General features: G+C 33.2%; 1 protein-coding gene across 1 annotated transcript in view; it reads right to left on the reverse strand.

The window, feature by feature from the left end:
• Nucleotides 1-6,020: 6,020 nt before the first annotated feature.
• Ance-3 (angiotensin-converting enzyme Ance-3) overlaps nt 6,021-27,206 on the reverse strand; it is a 179,870-nt gene continuing 158,684 nt past the window's right edge. The window contains exons 10-12 of the mRNA XM_076115152.1: nt 15,865-16,005; nt 7,335-7,523; nt 6,021-6,743 (exon numbers count right to left, since the gene is read on the reverse strand). Of these exons, the coding sequence (XP_075971267.1) occupies nt 6,611-6,743; nt 7,335-7,523; nt 15,865-16,005 (463 nt within the window). The 3' untranslated portion in view covers nt 6,021-6,610. The remainder of the gene's footprint in view (nt 6,744-7,334; nt 7,524-15,864; nt 16,006-27,206) is intronic.

The raw sequence follows: 27,206 nt of genomic DNA on the forward strand, positions 1-27,206 counted from the left end.
CTAATCCATACCTACCGTAAAAGTATAAGTTACAACTTTCTCACTATCACGGGTTATAACACACAGCCTGGACAGTCAGACAGACAGTGAAGTCCCATGAATAAGGTTCCATTTTACCCTTTGGTTACAAAACCCTAAAAATAGAAAATGACTGACTTTCTATGCAAAACTTTTTAACGTGTTAGTTATTATAAAATAAAATTATATTAAAACCGTTAAACTAAAAAAACAGTGACTTTATATGTAAGATTTTTTATTTAACAATATTAACCACAACTTTAAAATTTCGGAGGGCACGTAAAAAGTAGTTATCGTCTGTTGTCTACTAAGATAACAGTCGTTAGGCCATGTTAAAAGCTTTTTCGGGTGGCTTGAACAACTTTGACACTAGGTTGACCATTAACCATACGACAAACAACAACTTTAAAACCCAATTATATATTATCATCATCAAACACGTAGTTAGATATAGCCTACATATCTCATCAGCTACTATTGAACTCCGTACAATACAGTGATTGGTTTATCTCGCAGTCCCCTGTTGGGAATGAAAGCAGCATTGGCGTCAGGTTGTCGGCTTCGAACCCCACTTGTTTACAACCAACTATATTTCGTGAGATTGAATGAGGAATACGTTTTATGTGGAACGAAATCTTAATTTTATGTTGTTTTTAAGATAGTATTATAGTTTATTAAGGTGAAAGCTTTTCGTTATCAGAACTCTAAGACATAAGATATGAAGACGAAAAATACAATATTTGGCTTGGCTTGAATCATTCAAAACTACAGTTTTATTTTTATTTTAACTAAAACAAATACTTTGTCAAATATTTTTTTTTTAATTTATGCTTCTATTTATTTTATAATTATTAATCATTTAAAAAAAACCTTCTTCATTTCTCGGTTAAAACACAGCACTTTACAAACATGCGCAATTATTTTCATTAAAAAAGAAATATAAGACTATAATATACACAAAAAAAAACTTGTTTAAAGGTTTTAATACCAAATCAATTTTGTAAATTGTCAAATTATGTTACTTTGAATACAAACAAACAAATGAAACAATCGGTAACAGTTACATAACATGTTTTGTTCGCCCACAAAAAGTACCAGGCGATCATAAAACGCAAAGAGTTGTATCGCATTCACCGTAGTCGGCGTCACAGTGTCGCCCCTATCGCAACTGTTTACACGCTAATGTTATCTGCAGTCTACAATGGGGATGCGAACTTTATTTGTAAGACTGCGTTTTAGATAACATTGAAGCTACCCTTGCTTTTGAAGTGGAAATATCAAGTTATGGAAGTCAGAGTTGTGCATTATGTTTTGATTCCATTGATGTTAGCAGAGACCACTGTTTAAACTTTAAGAATCAAATTATATTGTTTTAATTTTAGTAAAGTCATTGGAGTTGGGTTAAAACCAAATGAGATGCAATAACAGATTTAAGTGCAGAAATCACAGTGTATTTTTTTTCAAATATCTTTTATGCGATATTTTTTAAATCGTGGTATTTGTAATTAATAATGGATGAAATATTAACGAACTAGCTGACCCGCGCAACTTCGCTTGCGTCACATAAGAGACAATGGGTGAATTTTTTCCCTGTTTTAGTATTTTTTCTTACTGATACTCTGCTCCTATTGGTCGTACCGTGATGATATATAGCCTATGACCTTCCTCAATAAATAGACTATCTAACACTGAAATAATTTTTCAAATCGGACCAGTAGTTCCTGAGATTAGCGCGTTCAAACAAACAAACTCTTCAGCTTTATAATATTAGTATAGATAGACTATCTAACACTGAAATAATTTTTCAAATCGGACCAGTAGTTCCTGAGATTAGCGCGTTCAAACAAACAAACTCTTCAGCTTTATAATATTAGTATAGATTCGGAAGACTGACACTATGACATATATATTCATTTCTATCCCACACAGATTCGACAATTGTTTTGTAAAATCGTGCAAAAAAAAAACTATTTTTTTCAATGTTTGTCCCTTCTTCTCCCGTACCAGTCATGCGGAAGTACACCTTATGAAGGAGAGTGGGTTATGATTTTTATTCAATTTGCTGACGTAAAAAGGTATTTATCAGTCCCTTTCGTACGAGGGCTCCCCACTTGTTGAGTATAATGTCAATTTCCTTTACACATATTGATGTGCAATTTGTTCTGCAGAAGCTATTTAGAGGCGGGAGGAAGAAAATGAAGTCTGACAAAATCGATGTCGCACTGATTCAGATTTATTTGTACGTATGAGAGAATTTTTCGAGCTTAAATTTGTTTTTCCCTGGTCTCTCTTTCCTATGGGAGGAAGACGTGGTTGTGTTTGTATGTATGTAAAAAGTGTTTTATATATCAATCTAGGATAAAACCTTTTTGTGAGCCAAACAAACTCCTTTTACTACTATTTGCAGGGAAAAGTAACTACTATCCATGGATGTGGTGTACTGAGGTTTTTTTTAAAGTAATAGCTTGTTTTACACCTTTATTAAGCTCTCAACTTTGTTAATACAATTCTGTTAAGTGCTTTTTTTTATACAATAAAACTGATTACTTTATTGTACAAATAATGTAATTTATGTAAATCTGACGACGCAAATTAACAACCTTGCGTGATACAACGTCAATGCATCTGTGACCTGAATTTTAATCTTATTTTATTGTAATATCAATGAATTATTTAGTTATTAAAGTATTTGTACATTAAACACGATAATACTTACTAATACTAACTTTATCACCGCGTTTAAAACAAAACTTACTACGCAAAGTTATACCGGCGTCAAATAACTATTAGATTTTTTTACCGAGTGCGCAAATTATTCATTTTGATCAAAATATACCAGGATAGCATAACACGCAAGGAGCCTACTTAATTTCCCTACGCACCTACGTTAAATTCCATCACTACCAGGCGTACACTGCAGAACAATGGCACGAATTCGAACCATTCCGAGAGTACTAGGCTCCCATAAGTGTTGAGAAGTTATCGGGCGCCAGTGGGTCGCCCACTCCCCTGTTAACCGAGGGACGTAGGAAGGGGATGCATTATGTTTACTCTTAAGCTTTTTTGTTCCTATTGATATTTTAACTCGTGCTTGGTTGAGTAAATTTTGATACGGGGCTTGGTTGATATAATTATGTGTGTTAAGGATTTAAATTTGGAGTGAGTGTTTAGAATATCTAAAGGTATCTTAGAAATTCTGAAGATTGGCGTAATTTTAATATTTTGCACTGTGTATTAGAAACATTGGTTATGGCGAGAAAATCGGAAAGGGATTGCATTAATCTCATTCCATAGCAATGTTTTTTTACGAGTACAATTTATATTGAAATTGTTTCTTACTTTCATCCCATCGAAACAAACCTTTCGTTTTTTGTTACTTGTCTCTAATTTCAAAAGTTTTATATAAAAAAAAATATAAACTTATTTTTATAGAAACAGTACAAGCATACTACGAGTAGATGCATCCTTGTTAGCACCAAAATATCTTTGTTAGAAAGAGATGCAACATAAGAAATACTTCAGAATTAGCACCTCTCTATTCGTTTAAACGGTATCACAGCTACCAGGCGTCCACAAGTCAAAGGAGTTTACACATTCCAAGCGCTTGAATGACCGTTTAACACGATATAATTCATGAAAGGACGGGCTGGCTGAATGGTACTGCAGTTAATAGCGCAAACAATGTCCAAATTGAGTCCTTGTTGTTTATTTGTTTGCTTAGAAATATACTAAGTTTGCAATGACGATGTTTTTTGTAAAGCGAATCTGTTCGAACTTTATACCCGTAGGTTTCTTTTTTATCTTTAGACAACTTTTCTTGTATGAGGAAACAGGTTATTGTTAATTTTTTTAAATTCTGTTGTACAGTTTTTCGAGAAAAAAATAAGCTTGAGAAAATAGTTACATTATTTTATAAATACATCACTAGAATAACAACGCGAATACCCGGAGTAAGAATTTGCCCAATTCTAATAGGACCAAAAGTACCAGGCAAGCATAAACTTGAACAGATTGCAGCGCTCCGTCGCTAGGTAATTGAGTGCAGCTATTTGTAGGAGTGCTTTGCTATGTCTCTCCAATTTTCTTTAGTTTGTTTTTTATAGTTCTCATTTTTCTTTTGTGAGGCATTGAACCTATTAGGATACTGATACGTTTCCCCTGAGCGCCATAAATTCAATATTGTCATGACTGTTAAAAAACGAAATAGTAATAATATTTTGCTCAAGATAAATAACTAGGCAAACGTAAAATATTTTGTAGTGGCTAATTAATTAATAGGTTTGAGTCCTCAGCTAGGATTCTGAATAAACAACTCTTAGGTACTTCTTATATCGAAATATAATGCGATCTTAACATAGCAAGGTAACCGATCGGTAAAGTTAGGCAACTCATTTGGTTAAACTTTTACAGCTGTCGTTGAAAGGTCTTCTACTGGTATTGAAAAGTAGTAAGTACTAACTATGTACTTACTTTTCTTGTCAAATAATAACAACATCATAATTATTTTTTCTTTCAACAATGTTGGAGTCAACTTCCATTCTCACTTGCTACAGCTGGATACCAGTAATTTTACATGTAGCGACTGCCTATCGGACCTCCACAACCCACCTGGGTTATAACACGATACACTGCGGTAAGACTGGTTGTCAGACTTTCAAGCTTCTTTCGATAACATTAACTTCATCGTTTATCTTATTTCAGTGACTTTTAATGGCTGTTTTGACAGATAAAGTTACTAGGTCAGCAGAACCAATACCGGTTGTTTATTTTGGCTGGCATGTTTGGTCGTAGGGCGCTTTGAACGAAATATAATGTAAGTAAACATTCGTAAGGGAACGAATTAAAGCAATGTTTTTCTTGTACGTATTTTTTTTTAACAAATGTATCAGTATTCGTCTGGTTTTCGCTAATTTGTATAAAATATAAGCTTTCTGATCATGACTACGACAATATAGAAAATTAAGTTGTGATAAAAGGTAATATAGATTATAAACTGTCTAGGTTTCAATTTCATCAAAACCTAGTAGCTTTGTGCTAGAACTAGGTGTAGCAAAAATCCATACAAAACGCTCAACCAACTGAACAGACTTTCGTATTAAATAAGTAAAATAATAACCCTATCCTATTTTGTGAAGATGAAGAGCAGTCTAATAATTGAATGTGAAGAGTACTTTACATAAGCCTTATAAAAAATAATTTTTGTTCTACATTTACTTCTGGTGTCTAAGCAAATAAAATCGATTACCTAACATTTTGTAGAAAATTTTAACTATAGTATATAAAGTTTCTTGCTCACAGATTTACATCTACATTCACCCTTCTTAAATCAATCCACAATTATTCCAAATCATATAGCATAATATACATAATTAGGATAAATGAGTCTAAAATAATGCCCTTCAACTGACCTTAGGCCACATAAATAAGTCATTATAAGGGTGAACAAATTGATGTCTTTATGTCCATTCTATTATGATATTAGTTGTATTGCCCGCATGCAGTGGTTTTGATTGCTATCTTAATTTCTTTCCCTTCTATGTGTCAACTTACAGTTTCCTTAGCATGAGCGATAACATTTTGTTTGGTTTTAGCTTAGAAATACTAGCTGACCCGTGCGTACTGAAAAAATATTGCAGATTCGGTATCAGTATCCGTTATTAAACATCCTCCATTGGTTTTTTTTTAAATATATTCAATGTACAGAATTGACCTCTCTACAGATTTATTATAAGTATAGATACGTTTAAGTTTGATATTATACCACAATGGTATATGATTCTGACGGAGTTTAATAATATTTCGCGATAATAAATTGTATTGTCCCACTGTTAGGTATATGTTTCCTCCCACAATGAGGGATGTTTTAGGCTTTGAGTCCACTATGGGTTGAAAAACTAAAACTTAAAAATGGTGACCTAAAAATACATTTTGTAGCTGTATACTCGGAGAAAACGTTTTTTTTAAATTTTATTCCTATTAAAATGAAAACAAAGGTATTTTTATGTCGTTTTACATTTATTTATCACAATAAAATCTCATGTTAGTTTTAGCTATTTACAAAATATATAAATTTCTTACGAACTATAATTGTTAAAAATCGTTATTTTACTTTTATTTAACCCTGAGAGAGACACGGTTGTTAATTATTATTCACAATTAATTATAACATTTAACTCAAATTACTAGAAAAATAACTCTTATATAAAGTTTCAACCATTATTGTTTTCATAAAAAAAAAGTATATTGCACTGGTCATAAAAAAAATCTAATTTTATAAAAAATACTTGAGCTCAAAAACCAGTCACTTCATCCTTTATTTTTTGTAATTACATGAAAGTCTGTTTATAACTTAAAAACAGTTTCATATTAAGTGCACTTTGCCCAGTTTAGGAATCGAAAGCAGCTTCATGCGATGCATTAGTCCTGTAGATACCCAAGTTAGCAGTAAAAGGCTGCTACCAATTTAAGTTAAAGTAAACCTTAACACAAGCATCAAAATTCGAAAATAGAGTGACTGATTTTTGTAGTTATAACCATATTCAGTAACATACATAAAACTTATACAAGATATTCTAAAGAGTCCTTATTCATTTCACCGCCAGCGCATGGCGAAGACCGTAGTTAACACTGATACGAGTAAAATGGCCAGAAAGCTTGTGACGTCGAAGTGACGATGGGCAGCGTTGTAGAAACCTCCGTATACTTGCAGACCGGCTGTCTCGATACTGGAATATAGAAATTGGAAATTAGATCGTTGAGTACCTTATGTAGAATAGATTAGTAAAAGTGAATGTGACTGCTGCGGTTGCAAGACAAAAATCCTAGGGTGGGCCAAGCATTTTTCTGAGTTTTTTGTGATAAGATTGTCAGTAACTCGCCGAATATAAAAGTTGAGTACAAAAGATCTCCGTAGCTTGGAGAACACCTGTGGCTGGGCATGTCGGTCTGCCATTTCACTGGATTATAAGATGGACTAGACAAAATGAATTCTATTTGGACTCCAATGGAAAAAGGACTTAGTTCAGCAACGAGGTCTGTACTAAAACTATTAGTATGTAGCGGCTCGCTACATACAGCGACATCTACTGGGACCAGCGCGCAACCAACCACCACGCGCAGTGTGACTGACGTCACAAGTCCTAGATCGCGCTATCGAAGTTTGCTCTGCAACTGACTATATATACAAGTTCCCGACTACAACAGTCGGGCAGCCTAGGCCCACCAGGCATGATCACCTCGCCTGGTCGGAGGATCCTCCCTTTGGTTGGAGGAACATGATCACCTCGTTCCTCCACAAGTAATTAAAATGTTCTTACCTGAATTTACAATAGTCTCCATCGTAACTCCATCCAAGGTATTCTCCAGTTCTCAGGTTCTCGCTTCGGAGCCAATCTTCCAGTGGCCTGAAGTAGTCTCTCAAAGCTTCACCGTTCAGCCTGCCTTCTCCGATTGTTTCTTGAAGGATCTGCGTCCACGGTGCCGAGGATCCACGCTCCATGATACGTCTGAAAATGTAAAGATGATTCTTTAAAAATATTGTTTGTTTATTGTTTATGTATTTCCGGATAGGTTCCTATTAATTTCGTAATCATTTCAGCAAATTTTACACGTTGTCGATTTTATACTTTGGTAGGTCATATTTTTACTTCGGATTAGACCAATCTCGAGGGAAAAATATTGTTTTGTGCGCAGTGGGGATGAAGTTCATAATCATACCATAATCATCAGATCAGGCTTACAACACAGAGACGGAATCAGACCTATCTTTGTGTTAGACTAGTTATTCATCAGCGAAATGTCTTATGAAAAATATTAAATTTAAATTTAAGAACCAACTATCAAATTCGGTAGACCCACTTACTCGTACATTAAGCTGACAAATAATCTTCCTAAGTACAGTCAGTTCGGCCGATATTAGATAATAACGATGTGTATCGTAATTCACATAGATATCTAGTTACTCCATCTCAAATATCTTTAGCACAGTAATGTAGGGTGTCAATTGTATGTAACTTAAACCTTTCTTATATAATTCGTAGCCGTAAAACAATGCTGAACTAGGGCTACCAAACGTTATGCAAGCTTTAGGCTTCCTAGCTACAGATTATGCAGCTCTTCCGCCATTTCAATGAGGTGTAAGGGCTTAGACTAGTTTCTTTGTATTGGCATGTTTGGGGAAAAATATAGACTATTGTAAATGAATATCAATATTAGATCGTTGAAAGGAGAATGAAAATGATGAGGTTAGATTTATTGACCCATTTTTTACGACAAATAATAGAATACGTTTTTATGGTCTCAGATAAAATTTTCTGTTTAAGTGTTATGTTTTTTTTAGAAAAGGCTTAATAGAAATAAATTTTTAATAAAAAAAAATCCTTTCGTGTTATTCTGATTGTAAAATATACCATATGGAACTTGTTTTGCTTCCAAAGGAACTACGGTATATTATGCATTTTCTAAGTTTGCATAATTTTTTGGACAATCTTATAAATAGCTAACGCTACGGAATCTCAGCTCATTTTAACATTGTGAGGCTACAAAATGCGAAATTGAAGTAAACCTCTACTGGGAGTTGAACTAAACCAGCGTATAATGATGACGATGAATCCCCTAATATGTAAACATGCGTATTCTCAACACTGACCCTTACAAAACTCACAATCACTCGCAACAATTCTTATCTTACAAAAGTTTTATTACCAAGTAATGCCTAATGTGGTTGTTTTATGAAATGCGCCATTAATACATATTTGTGTATCTGTTATGTAAACAACTAAATGAGAGTAGCGGTGTTTTGTTTGGCCATTATTTTGTGTATGCGGACAATGTTTGGAGAAGATAATTAGTTTTTTGGATAGCTTTTGCCTGCGACTTTGTCCGCGTGAATACATTTCCCGGGGTTAAAAGTATACTGTGTGTTATTCTAGGTTATAAACCATATGTGTAGTGAATATTAGGACAATACGTTGAGTAGTTTTTGCGTGAAAGTTAAACGAACATGCTTTCATACAAATCTTATGTTTTTATAATATGTTCTATGAGTGAACAAGAAGAATATACTTCTTCCCTAAGCATGCTAATGATAATAATAATATTATAGTGGTTTATTTATTTTCTTATTTTTGTTACGGGATTAACGGGACGAGCTTTAACATATTATGTAGTTTAATAGGTACTGGTGAATAAAATTATTTCCTAGTTATTGCAACCAATGGCTTTAATTGTATTCTCATGGTCAAACAGATTAAAATTTTGACTCTAGTGCCATTCTGTTTCTACTGATTGTAAAGGTCCTATAATTTTATTGGTTCGGTGAAAATTGTATACTTTATTTGAAAGACATTATTTTAAAATAAAATTTTGCTGCGTATTTTTTTTAAAGTCTCACACAATTCAACTATGAAATTGCCTTGTCATAACTATGTACTAACAAGTAACTAATAAGGCTACGAAAACAATTAACTATCGAAGGCTTATTAATCTCATACCAAAGTTGCCGAACATTTTGATCACGATCCTTTATTTATACGCCATTACAAATGCGCTCTTGACAAATCATTATTTATGTTAAATTAATGAAGACTCGATAAATTAATAATGAACTGCAAAATGATTATAATTTTAGATTTTAAAGATATTTATAGAAAACTAGGCCTATAGTTTATGTTTTAAATACTTGATGTCAAAATTTGGTATTCAGGGTATCTCTAGCCGATTCGTATTTGAATGTTATTAAGATAAATTTAATATAAAAATTGTTATGTCAATCAAGAACGTTACATAAATGAATAAATATAAATTTACGTCCCCTTTTAGTACTTCTAGTCAGTCCCGTGTTTAGGATTTGCTTCTTAGAATTCTAGATGTCTACTTTGTACTAATAAAAGGATCTAATCTTTACAAGGATTCTTCGGATTTTGTTTCGTTAGCTATCCTTAAATTGTACCTAAATCATCGGTAATAGCATCTTAACATATTCTAGGAACCCATAAATTCCCACCCATCAAATTCCTATAAACAGTGAAAGTAGCTTAACCTACATAACTTGAACAGTTAACGTGGTTCAATAAGATTCTCACAGCGCAATCGTGTATAGCCGCTATAAAACTGATTTGGATCTGCATTACATAAGTGTCCAGTCTATGGGATAAAATGTAGTCTATGTCGGTGGGCGGCTAAAATGACGCTTTACAAAATAACTTACACTTTTAAGAAGATCAAGATATAGAATAAAATAAAGTCTTTAAATCAAACCCGTGATATCGTAAACAAAGTTTCGGGTGTTCCACAATGGAAAGATGTTTTTAAGTTTTTTTTTCTCACAGAATTCCTAAGATCAGCCTTTAGTAATAATGTATCTCGCTAGCAGCTCATGGGACCTGCGTTAACCCACAGGTTGTCTATGTTTGTTGTATGAATTCAGTGATGCAATTTTGTACCACTTTTGAATAACTATCGCGTATTTTTTAGTATAAAACTGAATAATTGCAATAAATAACAGGAAAACCGACTAGGTTTCTCAAGTGTGACAAAATTACTTCCGATTTGGCGCCAGTAAGTGTTGATTTAGCGCGTGAGACAATGTGCTCAGTGACAAGAATGTAAATGTGTGCTGTGCAGTCATCGTAAGTGCCTGAGTCACATAGATTGCATGTGCGATTGTACTGGACATACGACATACATGAGACTATCTTATTTGTTAAGTATGTTCCATTCAGTTCACAAGCCTTATACATACATCGTTCTGTACCTCGATTCTCTACCACTATCGACAACCGGCTAGCTATCGAAATGTACTGCCAAAAAAGTTTTTACTACGCCCGTCAGAGGCGCTGATCAGATTTTCATACAAAATTTCTCGATGACAGTTCGGTTGTCTGTAGTCGATAGTAATAGAGAATTGAGCTACTGTTTTAATAATATAGGTAATCACCTACATACCTACATTCCTGTAGGACAAGATGTATGGATGGAAATGGAGCAAAGGAAGTTTGTACTGATCGTAGGAAGTAGCGTTGTCTGTTTCTGCTTATTTTAGTAAGAAAAAAGCTATTAGCTTATTTTATATACATATCACTACAACCCCTCGCTATTTCCGAGATGAAACTCTAGCTCAGCAGTTAAGACACAAATTTAGACTAAAAAGAAGACTTCCTGTCGTGTGCTTTCTTTAGACATTCTTCTAGAAACGTTTCCTGATCAAACTCCGAATTTGTTTCAAACAGTGCTCAGTAAAATCTATACTAATATTATAAAGCTGAAGAGTTTGTTTGTTTGATTGTTTGTTTGTTTGAACGCGCTAATCTCAGGAACTACTGCACCGATTTGAAAAATTCTTTCAGTGTTAGATAGTCCATTTATCGAGGAAGGCTATAGGCTATATATCATCACGCTACAACCAATAGGAGCAGAGTAGCAATAAAAAATGTAACTAAAACGGGGAAAATCATGACCCATTCTCATGTGACGCAAGCGAAGTTGCGCGGGTCGGCTAGTTATTGCTAAAATCAGTCGTAAAACTATTTTAATTCAAACAAAAGCTTTGCCCAACGCAGCATTTTAGGTCTCCAATAGTTAGGTCCAGTGCGCTGGTTTCACAAGGCTCGACCCATATGCCCAAGCTTCCTACAGCACAATGGTAATTAGGCCACAAGTAGTCACGACCACGATACTATTCGCTTTGTACACGCTTGTACGATAGATTTAAATTGAAATTGAGTACTTGGTATTGTGTTTTTCTTTTGAATCAAGAAAGGAGGCTAGAATTTCTAGCTTTATAGTTATATATATAGTTCTTTCTTTTTAATAACATTCATAAAATATAATACTGTTATTTGTTATGTAAATAGCGGTATTTATTATACTCAATGTATAGAATGTACTGTTCATACCCTGTCGAAGTAATTTGTTCTTTAAGTAGCCTGTAAAGTGATTTTTTATTTACTGTACTGTGAAATCTGAAACCCTTAAAAAAATATTTGTATAATACAACATCAACTTTTTTTAAAAATCGCCTTGGCTGATATAACCTACTAGTGCCTATGATTGTCAATCATACAGTAATTAATGGTTTCGTTAATGACTGTAATTGCTCTTCTCGAAACTAACATGCGTATTGCAGTGCTTCATTTCATCTAAAGCTTTTAGTTAAATAACATACTAAATTACTCAATTTTCCGCAACAAGACATTGCTTATTTTACATAACATCTAAGTATATGTTATGTCTAAATACGCAAATGCGAAAGGCACAGTTTGAGTGAATTATGTAAGTGTAACAATATCGATGAACTATCGTATACTTGCGAACCAGTTTTGTGAACAAACCGACACGTACATACATACATACATATATTATGTACTAGTTTATGGTTATAATAGTATTTTAACGGTGATAAGCGATAAAAATAGGGCTTATAAGTTGGATTGTAGTTGCGGCAGACTGATAGAATTATAGATGATTTGACAATAAGTCTATATCATTGATTGTTGGCAGCGCCTCGCATGATCAATTATTGTATTAACCACATTGCAAAACTTTTGGCGATTGAAAAGAGTGACCGTGAGTTTCTTGCTAGCTCTTCTCATAAGGCTCTTCCCCCTATCCGAGCTAGTGGTAGATTCAGTAACTGTAACGACTATCATAAGGGTCTATATTTGACCTAAATTAATAAATGATTTGATTTTGATTGATGAAGGGGTCAAGAAACATATCACAGCCGGCAAATTCACTATAGCTGAGCACTTATTGGAAGCAGGAACCAATCAAATAGAATAATATATGTTAGTTTGTAATAAATATACATACATACAATCACGTCTGTTATAAGGTTAGGCAGAGGTGTTTGAAATACATTTACGTTTCGCCATTAACAAAATTGGTCCCATGTAATAGGGGCTTCCACGTAACCAAACTCAGACGACTATTGAGCAATATTTATCAAAAAAATCAATGATATCTCATATCATATCGAAACTAAAGCGTTCTAAAATAGCTTGATGGAATCCTTATCTAGATTGCCCACAATTTTATCTAAATTATGCACATATATACACATTTGAAACAGTTTTGGTTGTGACGGTTATGCAATTCAAAATAGGCTTTTAAGAGCCTTGTTTTATCAAAAATTATTCAGACATTTTGCTAAATATTTTAACACAACATTTACATAAATTTATTTTAATGTTAACTTGACGTAGAAAAAGATGTAAATAGTGAGTTGATAGTCATTTGAGCTAAAACTTTTTAAGTTACGGCCTGAATTACTTAATTGTTGATTGATCACAGTTTCAGATTTGTAACGAACCACTATTTGCATTTTTATAATTTTTCTAGAAATTTCTAAAATATATTTGCTCAGTATTCCTAAGTGAATCTTATAAAGGGTATAATCCTGTTGCCAAGCGCCTATTAGCCTTTAACACTCTATATTATTATGTAATCAATTTAACACGAAATTCAACAATGTGTATTAGGAATAAAATGTAATAATGCGGCCCGCATCAGCGTCAATTGGCCACATCCGTGCGGAGACGCGCAATTGTCTGCACTATGCTTTATTTTTATACTTCACAACTTATTACAAAACCAACCTTTTGCCACTAGAAATAAAGTCGAAATCACAATACAGTATCAGTTTATTTTTAGCCAAATATTCACAAAGGATAATGAACTCTACACGCATGTCAAAAAGTTGAGTTTCAAACAGTTGCTAAGCTAACTTTTGTGAGCAATAAATCACAGGATTTTGAGACTTATATCATGGTGTAAAGGTTGATTTTGCTTTGTGATTTAAGCGTGGGTAATTAATGATGTAATTTGATTACACTGGAATTAAAATGCATTTTTTTGGAGTTGCAACGTTGTCATGAGTAACTTTATTAGCGTAAATTGTAACAGAGATAATATTGTTTGTTATAATATTCAGTCTTGTTTCCATAGAGCGGTAAAAATATCGTACAGTTTACAATTTTTTTATGTTTTGCAATATCTATGTATGCAAGAATACATTTTCTGCTGTAATAAATCTCTTAAAAAAATAGGATTAATTGTACTTTGGGTATTCAATACTTAGTATAGGGGAGTATAGTTTTTAAAGCAGTGCATAGTCTAAAATCGGCACCGTATAGTGGATTTAAGACCTTCACTTCCTAGGACTCCTTCTCAGAAAGCTTAAGGTCTTACACCTCTTGGACAGGATATTTTAATCCGTTCTATTAAAGAACTAAGAGTCCAGGATCATTACAAATATCGAGTGCCTAAAATGACTACATACAGTTTTTAAAGTAATGCAGAGTCTCGGCCCACTATGATGTACAAGACCTGACCTCTTCTTAGGACTCCTTTTTTTTTTCGTCAGGAAAATGTATTACTGCATGTCCCGCTCCAGGGAGGTAGCGGGGGTCTGTCGGGCGCTCCCGCCGGCTAGGCGTTCCGGCTTTTAAATTTGGGCATACCGACTAAAAACCTGACGGTGTTCCTTCAACTGTCACCATAAAGTGGCCAGGACGCGGTACCTCCAATTGGATACTCCGCGTCCCAGCCGGTGACGGCCCGCTTTGGATGCGGGCCCACCTCCGAGCGGGGGCGGGCATGAATATTGCCCCCCCTAGCTCTCCACTTCAAGGGGGTATGCCAGGAACACACAGCAATAAGAAGCTTAAGGTCTTACACCTCTTGCTCAGCAGATACTTTAAAGGGTTCTATTAAAGAACTAAGAGTCAAGGATCAACAAATATCGATTGCCTAAAATTACTGCTAAAATATAACAACATTAAACTTCCGCTCAATAACACCTAAAGTCATAATTTATCTATAACCTTTGCCTTTCGAAGCGCAAGAACAAACAGCTACTATTTTATAACTGCTATTATGTGCTATTGTTATAAATAATATAGTTCAAACCACCGTTACCGCGGTCAAGGGTAAACCGCTGAGAGATTTATATCGGTTTTATGTAAAATTGAATTATTGTGGACTTGGGAATGTTTGTCTGTTTGTTTGTATTTTACGAACAGAACAGAGAAACGAGTTTTTTGGATTAGAATATTATTGAATTTTGAGTATTACTATGTTTTTGTTAAAGCAGACCATCTCTAGGGTGTACTGAAGAATCTGTTTTGACAAGTTAGGTTTTATGTATCAAACTCTCAATACAAAGGCAATACGATACCTTACTTTGACTTATGGGCAAAAACTGATGATAAGAAATCGAAACACGTGGCTTTTGAATAATTTTCGGAAGCTTGAAAACGCTTAACACTGGTAGAACTTATGGACCTGGAAAAATTACCTATTCCCGGGAAATCTATGCAATTCCAGAAAATGATTATTTACCAAATAATTTATTAACTGTGACACAAACCAATCCGGGATAGAACCATAGTTACAAGTGATCATAATCTGTTATTATAGATAAAGTAATATCAATTAGATCTCATACCTAAGTAAGTGTTAAGGTTGTCACTCTTGTGAATTGAAGTGAATGTTGATTGTTTTTGATAAACGGAAAAATAATTTCAGGGTTGATTGAATGCTTTTTTGTTGGTGTTTTTGAAGGTGACATATTACTTTGCTTTTCGAATTTTTATTAACCGTGCCTCTGGGAAATTGATTTCGCAAATATAAATTTTCAACATAATTATATGTTTGCAAAAAATCCTTTCAAAGATTTTTGTTCGAGTCCTCGTTTTGCAATTGTTGACTTTAATGTCACTCGAGCATCAATCTTCTTTTCCCTTCCTTGAAATACATTCCATACAGTAATGGGATCAGCCTTCTTAATTTTTCTTCTCAATTTCGATCTTTCGAGATCTATGTATCAATAAATTAACAAATACTCACGTCAGAATTCTTCCAGCCTCCGGGTTCCTGTAGATGTCGCACTTGTGCAGCGGGTGTGTCGGGTCGCCTGGGATGAACTGCCCGGTCCTTTCGCATAGTGCCCGGTAAATCTGGAACTGCAGGACTGTGCTTACGAAGTATCTGGAAAAAAAGAAAGAGTATTTTAGTTATTGGTAATAATTGGATATGTTATCTTTGAATCGTATTGCCTTAGTAACATCCTCATTACTAATTAAATTGTTTTAGTTATATCCTTTTGGTCCTCCTAAAGGCTTTATCATATCACTGATGACTGAAACTGGCCTAATAACGCTGGCTTCGTGTTTCTCAAAAAGGTACAGTGATTTTGGTGTAAATGTGTAATAAACAAGCTTCTTCTTCTGTCGTGTCAAGAACTCACCATAATATTTCTTATACAATTTTTGACCAGAAGTTGGCCACGCCGAATACAGTATTCGAAAAAACAGGCAAGGCATTTATTATTACTACAAAATATTGTTTCAAAGGGATATCTTAACTGGGCCTTAAACCCTGTACACTGCTTTGGCATAAGGTTACATGACAACTTTCCATAGCACAACACACAAACGGTTACATCAACATCTTCCTGACAATCCTTAATAAGAAAAGCTAATTTTAATTATGTTCATAACTTGCTGTACCCATATTTAATAGATAGATAATTTAACTATCATAGATATGCAATTCTCACGGGAGTTAGCAATATTGATTACGTAAGGTTAATTCACTTTGCTTCAAAGCTACCGGTTGTTTTAGTACTTAGGTACTTAAGGATGTAGGGCCGAAGCTTTATCGGTTTAGTACTAATTTATCTCAGACAACTATGTCGTAAAAGTACGTTACAGAAATGTACCTAGTACTGCGTAGGAAGATATATAGTTGATCTTGTGCCCTCATTTGGGAGATTCATAATCTCTACAAAAAGGCATAAAACACATTTTGCTTATTTTAAATTTGCTATATAAACCCTGTTTCTAAAAGCTCTAAAAAGCTTTATTTCTTTTAAGAAATAGCAATATATATTTAAACATATTTTGATCAATAATAAAAAAAAGTAAGTATATGATCTTGATCCTCGATTTTAAGATTTCAGTGCCAACGATTAATTAGAACGTTTTAAGGGTTTTATAAGGTTTTTTCGATTTTAAGGTTTCAAGACCACTTAGTTGAACCAGTTATAGTGTAAAAGACATGTCAAAATATATTTTATTCTAACACAAATAAATCTATTGAATTACAAAAGATAACTTTCTCATAAATATTCCGAGTTGCCGTGTAATTCCACCTTGACATAGCTAATGACATGTAAATCCGATGTTAATACCGTTATTCTATAATTACACTATTACAACCGGTTCTGTTTACAAATGTACTAGGTTATTGCTAAACCTTCATTTTGTATTGACAGTTACTTTGTACAACTGTCATGAAAAATAACGTGATGACCTTACTTTATTTATTTTTCCTTTTATTAATTATCGTATCGTTAATGGTGGTAATCTAGTGTCAAAGTTGTTCAAACCATGGTCTTTGACATGGAGTAAAAATTATATCTTATTTTTTTTATATCATAACTGGGATCGACTTTCACATGCCGTCTAAAGTGTCGTAACGCTCAATTTAAAACACCTAAGTGGCCACCAATCTTTAAAGTGTCCGTGCCGAAGGTAGCTTAACTCAGTTATTGTTTACTAAAGGAATGAGTGGTCTAATTTAAAAGATGTAGACTCTTCCTGCTTTGAGGTTAGAATTAAACAAAAACTGCTCAAGGATTTGCATCCACTCGACGCCGCATCGTATCGAGTAATTCAAATAATCCTTCGCGTCGTAATTTTATAACCAAGAACGATAAATACATCATATTTTTTAACACTAATCATTCAATCAGCTTTCAGTGCGTGAATTTATGCGCAAATTACACCATTTATTTTCTAGTCAATCTTTTTTTCACGCAAAATAACTTTGAGTGTCTGCATAAAGCCACAAGATACTGTAAAAATGTGAACGCGACGTAAGACGCCTGTAAGGAGTGCGATAGCGTGATTCTGTGTAGTCTATATTATCGAGTATCGACAGTTTGACATTTAAAATTTACTGCAAAAATACTTCCTACTGCGCCCACTAGAGGCGCTGATTCTCGATAACTACCACTATCGACTATCAATATCCAGCTAGTTATAGATAATCGATACTAGTAGAAAATCGCGTTACTGGTGATAGAACGAAAGAACGCCGTTGTTGTAACGTCTCTATTACAACCCTTTGTTTCTCTCATTGTCTAGATTTTCCCTTTTCGCCTTTAATAAGTGCTTCTGAATATAGCAACAAACGCTGCTTTGCTGCTATATTCAGACACATACAGTTAAATGGTGCATACTACTTGTAATCAGTTATTAGTTGCAATTTCGTGCTATTACAATATTAATAGCGGTCCGTCATTTCTCTGGCTCATTTAGTGCGAGTGTTAAGAAACTGGCACACGGATAGTGACGAAACGCTATGGTTTGTGTATCGCATGTTTCTTGTATAATGGATGTTTTGTAGCGGTAAAATGACGTTTTGAAGGCTTGGCGTAACATTATAATACCTATACATATATTACTTAATTATGTTTGTCTGTTAAAAACCTAGTTAAGAATTTTATCATAATTTGACCAATTTCAGCATGAAATCAAGATGGTTTGCGAAGGCAAGGAAGGCCCAAACGGATATAAGTAAATGATCTGAGCCCGAATCTAGAAAAATTGCTAGAAGAAACAAGCGATCGAGGGGTCTGAGAATGTAGGTATGAAACAAAAAGATGCAAGCTCTTCACTAAAATGCGCCAGTAAAATAAACGCTGCTTCACAAAAATTTTATTAAGCATGTTGGAATTAATTCCCATATAAAATTATAAAGAAAATTTAAATATTTTGTAAGATTTTTCTACATGCAACATTTTAGGCCCCAAGGTGAGAAATAATGACCAATCATTAAAAGGATGCAGGGAGTATTAATCTATTGGATATGCTTCAATGTTAATAACACAAGATTGTTTAACTAATGAACCAAAGGTTTAATCTATAATCAGTACGAGCCGACTACTGTTCATGTTAAAGAAATATGCAGGTTTTTCTTTACTTAAAAAAGACAATTGTCGCAGGAAAAACTAGTCTCAACTAACGGGAATGTTTACCAACATAATATTATAAATGATGGACAAAAAGTACAGCCAGAACCAAACGGTGTATTTGTGGATCATAGAAATAGTTGTTCCGTGTGGGGATGGAACCCACGACGCCCGATACCTTTACTATTGGTATAATTATCAAGAAGTTGTAAAAAAAATTGGAAGCCTTAAATTATGATTGATCTACTTCACAAAAGGATGACATCAGTTTTTATTGATTATGACATTATCTTATATTTACCAGTTAAATAATAGCCTATCTAGTTTTAGTTAATCGTCCAAAACTGACTCGTATTTTGCATAAAAATTAGAGCCACAATCGCTTATCAAACTGCTAAACGATTACATAGATTTCGCAACACTCATAATAGGTACATAACATAAAATCTGTAACACTTAAGGTACATAACAGGCTATCAATCATGGAATTATCCAACACGACGATGGTGAGGTGAAATATTGAATTATTGATACTGTAATGAACACGACTCTTATGTAATTGATGCGCGGGCGCAGTTGTAGCGGGGAAATGCGGCTAAAGTTCCAGTAGTGGCAAGATATTTTTGAGATTTTGGCTGATTGGGTAAGATTTTGTAGATGTATAAACTATAGGTAACGTAAATGTGAACTAGTCATCACATATTTTTTCTTAAATTGTTGTGGGGATTCGAACAATGTCGCTAGGTACTCTATTTTTGATAGCGATATTCAGGTGTAGTGAGAAAACATAAAAAATAACCAAAATGGCCAAGCGTTTTTGAGAAATTCCTCCGATGACTTTTTTATAGCTCTCACGGAATATTCAACGAAGGGAACCGAGTAGCAGTGCTCTGAACTAGTTTCTAAACATTTTTCCAGTGAAGTGGTTTGCTTCCATACAATCTCATCTTGTTCCCATTTTCCGAAAACATTTACAAGCTTCCAGATAATTTTTAAGCAGTAAACTTAATGAAAGAAAATGCCGGAAATTAAAAATTGAACTCATAATTTGGGTTAGAAAAGGTTCGACGAAACTAATAAAGAAGCTTTTTCTTCACTTTGAAATTAAAAAATATCCTTTTTATAAATTTAATAAATTCATGTTATAATTCTTTTTAGTAATGGCAGTAGAACTCGTATTAAATCAGTAGAGTCGAAATCATTTTTGTGTAAGCGGATCAGCGCCCCTAGCGTATTTTGCGAGAACTATTTTCTCCAAAACATTTTAACTTTCTACCTAATGCTCGTAACTTGATAAAACTGAATCAATATTCATCATCGATAATATTGCCATCTGAATCATCTGCAATAGATGAACACAGGCCAATGATGATAATGAAAATGATCACGTAAATTATTTTACTGTAAGACAAACATTCGCTATCAATACCACCACACGATAAAATGACTAATTCATTCCATTTAGGCCGTTGAAGCGCGATCACTAAATTATATCAACTGATACCTAGGTACTGGTAACTGAACCAGTAACACCTAGATACGCCTTCTGCGTAAATAGGCGACGACACTTCAAAATTGACGGACTGCCAATAAGTTTTATATGCACGCAAGCTAATTAAAAACAATCTGGTTCAATATTTCGCAACATTTCGCGTATTAAAGTATTGACGTGAGCTACAAAGTTTAGGGTTTTTTAAAGGCAGAAATAGGCTGATTTTGATTGGTTGAGACAGTAGAGGCTTTTCCTTATGTTTCTTACAACACGCTACGTTTTGTTTTTGTTTTGAAGAAATGCGGATGAGTGGAGGTTTTTCACGATGAAACTGTTGAACCGAATTTGGTTCAATTTTACTTAGAGTAAGTTGAATATATGAGGTTCAAAAACTAGATTCTTACCCAAAATCAATATAGAAATTGAATAAACTACTAACCAGCTAAAATATCGAATAGTCATTTGTATGCGGTAAACTAATAAATGCATATTGAATTTCTCATTAAAACATGTTCTTAAAAGCTAATTTCAGCAATAATCTTAATACTACACTCGTAAACATTAAACGAAAGATATCTGAATACCTATTTTAGAACGTAATGCGTAATAACATTTGGTACAGAATGATTTCCTTATTAGTAATCTAGTAATATAATGGGTTTGTATGTCTAGATTACGATATTATTCTCTAGTCCACTTTATTTCGTCATTCTTGCATGAACTACAAATATCTGCGGTCGGTTTTCTACGTGTGAAAAAAGAAATGACGGAAAGCATGCGTGTTTAGTTTATTTTAATCTATTGTACTGCCAAATTGCGTCCAAATCGATACAGTAGTTATAGCGTAAGAGACATATAGAGTCTTTCGTGTTTAAGCGTTCAGTAATATAAATATGTACCTAATTTACAAATCCTGATATATTTTTAGAGCGTAAAATTTACTCTATATAAAGTTTTTAGTGTTACTAAAACCTTTTCCATATCCAATTCATAATCTTTATATTATATCAGTTCTAAAGTTCTAAATAAATACTTTTCTATCATAATTTCTTAGTAAATTACAAGTAAAACCGCGTTAAAATCTAAATGAAGCCGTTCCAATTAGATTACGTGCTTGATTTGTTGGGATGTCAGAGTTAGAATGTGGTGGTGTTAGTACGTCTTACCTAATAGGGAATATGTCTAGAAGGAAGTGCAGGTGATAGATGAACATACTTGAAATACTCTTATTAGAGATTTTATAATTAGATACATTATGTACTGTTAATCGTGAGTGATTAACAGTGAGTACTGACGATTTAATTGCCTAAGCCCAAAAGTTACGAAGTATGTATGTTAGTATGGGAACGCATTTATTACTTACAAAGCAAAAATTTATATTTCATAAATATAAATTGCTGGTCAGCTACCAAAAGGTAAAATAGGAGGCCATATTTTAAAGTAAATTAAAATCATTGTGCGGAAATCTCGCAATCCTAAGAGTTCTTAAAATAAGTTCTAAAGTTGATGTAAAGTCCTCAACTCGAACTTGGTCAGCGTGGTGGAGAAATCTCCTCTTTCAATCCCTCATTCTGTCAGTCCGCAACCCAGCAGTGGGACAGTAATTAATATTGCAAGCCTGTACCAAAATAATCACTCCAACTTTTTCCCAATACATTTCCTAATTACGGATATCAAGTCTTTTTAATTTATGAGCACAATCCGTCAACACATCAACACGAGTGTTTTTGACCTCGAACACGATATAAATCTGGTTACGTTAGTTTTCCATCATTTACATATTTCATCCTAATATGGTAGTGTTTCGGTGAACTGCATTCGATAAACATGTTATAAGTAGATTAGGTGGTTTGTGTAATATTACCAAGTTAGTTTCTAGGATACGGACATTTTTTAAATGACAGTGACAAATGTGCGATGGTTAGTTGCTATCGAGTTCGTATCGTCTAAGTGTCAAAATTTTTAAATTATTGTAATTTTTTTTATCGATACCTATCGATAGTAAGAAACTCTATAAATATTAGGATATCAGACATATCATAAAGTTAATTTAGATCCATTCATCCATTTACTGCATGCAATGAATTGACAAGATATAATCCAAAATAGGTAAAAATAAAACTAAAAATGAGTATTTTTTTATACTTATGTATCAAAATGTTTTCTTTTACATAATAATGTTTGTTTCAGAAGAAACTCTAAGTCACTACACCTTTTGCCAGTGTTAGCCTAAACTGTCTAAATTGCCAGTATTCGCAAATATATATTCAATTAGTTCGTTCACTCTCCGCTAGAGGCGCTGCTTAATACAAATCACCAAAGGTACATTTCTACAATGTTTACTGCATAAAATGACCCGCGTCTAGTTTTCTAAGAATAGCCTAGTACACTTGGCAGTTGCATGTAAATTCTTTAGTTACAAAAAATCACGGCATTTCTCTTAACAAAAATGTTGTTTAGCTTAGAACGAATTAATTAAAAAATAAAGTAGCATAGCAGTCCTTTTAGTAATGTAATGGGAATATTTGCATCTCATTTAAGGTTCATTTAACTAGGTAAATATAAGAAGTTTTAAAAAGTATCTTAACTAGCCCTAACTTGTAGTAGGTAAGTTTTAAATCTGATAAAAGTATGTTAAAAAAATTTAAGTCATTGTATGCATTCACCATTATAGTAAGGACTAATTAGTTAATTGTCTTTCCTTTTTTTGTAATTGTTTACCTTTACAGTCAGCAAAGCCATCAGAAGACGTTAGCACTATAATTAATTACTATACCTTAGATCTATGATAAAAAATTTTGACACGAGATACATTTCACCTAATCCTACCAATAAATCAGCCGGCTTGCATACATCAACAACATTGTATACATTTTGTTACACAAACACATTTTAGCACGGATCATTAATTTTATGACTCTGCTCTAACTAATCACGCAATAAAATGCCGTCAGTTTTTAGCAACACGCTGTATACTAATTTACAAGTTTGCATAAATAATTACATATAATAAACGTATTTGAAGATAGCGAAATCCAAAACAAGTTTTTTGACCTCAAAATTGACTTGTCAAAATTGATGTTACCGTTTCAAAAGCGTTGGCAATTTTATAACTACCCTCTTTAATGCGTGTAATTGTACCTTTAGGCTGTATATACAGGCTGTTTGAAATCAGTGATGTAATATTTAGTTTGTATATTGTAATTATTGTGATATCTTTTACATTGATAATTTATATGGGGGTGTGGTGTTTACGTAAGATTAAATTGTACTTTAATCTTGTATGTTTCTACCGATTACGTACATCTTGAATTGATGTTAAATAATTATTTCTATATATAAGCCTAGAAAAGTTCTTAGTTGCAACTCTTCTTCTCTCTATGCAGCTATAAACTTATTTTTACTATAGCAGAGATTTTCAATTAAAAAAATAAATTTTACTCAATGTTTGAGTATTCAGATTTACACAATTTTGAAATCATAATACCAATTTGTCTTGGAATCGAACCTACGACCCAAATCGGATTGATACTGACATACAATTTTGACAATAAATATTACCCACTTTCCTACCAACATTTTTACGAAACGTACACTTAATTAACAAAGTCTAATAAAAATACCGACACACATCTTCCTTTACAAAAAACATAAAATGTACTTGTTCTACGAGAAAATAGTATAAAAACAATTACGTCAGAGATCTGTCGGAAAACTACTTATATAACTCGCTAGATGGCACTGCGTAACACTTGTACAGTTCAAACGCCTGGGGTAGCTGTTATGATGTGAAACGAGAAAATAGTTTTCTTTATGTACAGTAAATAACAAGACATTAAATAAATAATTTATTATACTACGACCACTGCGTCGGGATGTCACAGGTGCGATTCCCACATTGTATGTTTGTAAAAGTCCCCGCAATACGAGAGCAAATCATAGTCTGGGAGTTGTTTTAAAGAAAAAAGATACCCAAGGGCCTACACTGAATTGTAATAAGAGTCGTTAAGATTGTTAGTTCCATATTGGGGTTACCCTAATCCCATAATATTATATGGACGATGTGAAATTCTAAACTACAAAAGAGGACATTCTAACAGAAAATAGAAACAAAAGAGGAGTATTTTAGAATAAATAATGACAACTTCAGTTTAGGCGATATAATATAAGAACATCAGTTCGAAAAAGTAGCCTACAAGTCGTTCAAGTGAATATTATACTCTTTAAAAATCAACAACCTGGTTCACACGATGACTTTTGAAGGTGTGCAATACCTTAAAAGAATATTCAATTCCAGATCACTTGACATTTCAACAGGTTGCGATAATTTATTTAATTTAATTATATAAAGATCACTTGCATCCAAAGTACTTAAATTGCATAACTCACTACAAAAAGCATACAAGAATTTTCTTCATAATACTTTCATTAAAAGTTCTCGATTGAAAATCATCCGTAATTATCATATTTACGTCCTAAATGGTATCTTTTATCTCGTTTTGATGTATGGATATTTGTATTTCTGCCTCTTTCTGGCGTAGAACATATTAAACGACAATGCAAAGGGCAAACGCGAAAGGCAAGGTTGCCCTGCAAAGTATTTAATAACATACTATTAAGGTTAGTATTTCTGTTTGTAATGTACTTGTAGTTACATTCACTGATTGGTAAATTATGGACGAGGCTAAGTTACCGATGGTGAGGCCGGTTAACGGATGGGTGACCGGTTAGGAAACATGTTAAGAATGATTTACTTAGAATTTTAATGTTATTGAGGTCTTCGTAAAAACCATCAACATAAAAGAACATTATCAGTAGTCCTGTCTAGAACTCTCACCAAACAAAAAAATAGAAATAAATTATTTTTATCTCTCCTATATCATGTTTGGGTCTTTTTCTAATCAATAGATTTCATTAATCTTTTCAGTACTTAGGTAGATACTGACTATTCTGTAGTTATTTCTTCTGACGCAACCAAAACAATAGTTTACATAACGACCAATAAAAAACTGTATCAAATTATTTAAGCACAAGATCACAATAATTAATTGTGTCAATGTAAAAATACGCATTATTTGTATAATAATATTTATTTTGGGATTAAAATGTACTTCATTTTAAGTAAAAACCTTGTTATCTTCACGTTTCAGTCACAAGGGTAACTTGGACATTATAAATCACTGTAAACCGCGATTTATATACCCAAATAAAATATTTAAAAAAGTTGTAATTCAGTAATTCAGTTATTTGTTTGCATATTTCGTTCGCGTTTTCATATTGTTAACAATTGTAATATCTTTGAAACATATACTAAACAAATAATTTAGAAAAAGTATGTACTCCTTACAATCAACGCAAAATTCCTAGCTACAAACCGCTTACAGAACCGTTCTATTTTAGCAACTACATTAAAAAAAGGGCGGAGACTACAAGAAATCCAAGTTAAAATATATGATCCCCTTAACTTCAGTAACATAATAAGTAACAAGGCTGTTATAGACTTAAAACAGTTTAATAAAAACTAATGAAAATTAATTAAGAAATACTTACACAATATTTTTATCTTTTTGTAAGAGTACACATTTCTAAGTACAGTGATCATCAATTTACTATTTGGTTTCCATCGTATATGTTCGTAATTAATGTAATTAAAAAGTTACCCAAATTAATTACACTGTCTATAATGTCGCAATACTTATAGGCGTGCCTCTAATTACGACCATCACAACACGGAAAAGCTCATACAAAGATATCTCATCACGAATGTCGCAATGGATGCGTAAAGTGACGAGCTGTAGCCGTTTGGTAATAATATAATTTAAATTAAAGATGAAACACTATGTACAAGGTCAGCGAAATTATATGACCCACATTTTATGTTACACGTACATGTATGGCGAAATGAAAAGTCAAAATGTAAATGATTGTACTTCTATTTTTGAGATAACATAGTAGCCCTTTCGAACTAATGGTTAGTTAATACAGTAACTTTGACGATCATAAGCGTCAATTTTAAATTCAATGACTTGAACGATTTCGATGATTTGGCTATGTGACTAAGAATTTTAGTTGTGAGGGTCCAGGATTTGCAATAAGAGAGAGAGCAAATAGAGCTCAGTTCGGGACACATTAACGATTTTCTTTAGAAATCGCGTTGCTTTGCGCAAAAGATATTTGTGTAACCCATTCATAATGGTTTTTCGTCTAATTAAACTCAAAGTTCGAATAGGCTAATTACCACGATGATGATTGTATGTCTGATTTCGATTTGTATGTTTTTTTCTTTTCGATTTCGATTTGTATCTTATTTTGCCTGTACTTTTAATAAAGCCATTTGAGGTTTGTCACTTCTATATTAATGTTACATACAAAATATGTGGGTTCACAATTTTGCCTACAGGGTTCTAGATAAAGATATGTTTCTATTAAGATATGTATGTTACACTGATAGGCACAAGTGCACCCGTGCCATATACGGAAATACAAATAGGTGACATAACTGCTGATATAATAGTCATATAATCAGTACTTTTACTTCAAAGATCTAATTATATGGGAGAAAATAAATATTGACATGTAACTTGCTACTAAGAATAACTTATGAGAGAGTCTTTTTGATTAGAAAACAAACCCTTATTGAAATACCTTGTTAATTTATCTTTAATTTTAATATACTTATGACTATGCTTTTTTATCGCGCGTTACCAAAATCCGAACTAC

Source organism: Anticarsia gemmatalis, chromosome 6 (genome assembly GCF_050436995.1).
Source record: "Anticarsia gemmatalis isolate Benzon Research Colony breed Stoneville strain chromosome 6, ilAntGemm2 primary, whole genome shotgun sequence".
NCBI lineage: Eukaryota > Metazoa > Arthropoda > Insecta > Lepidoptera > Erebidae > Anticarsia > Anticarsia gemmatalis.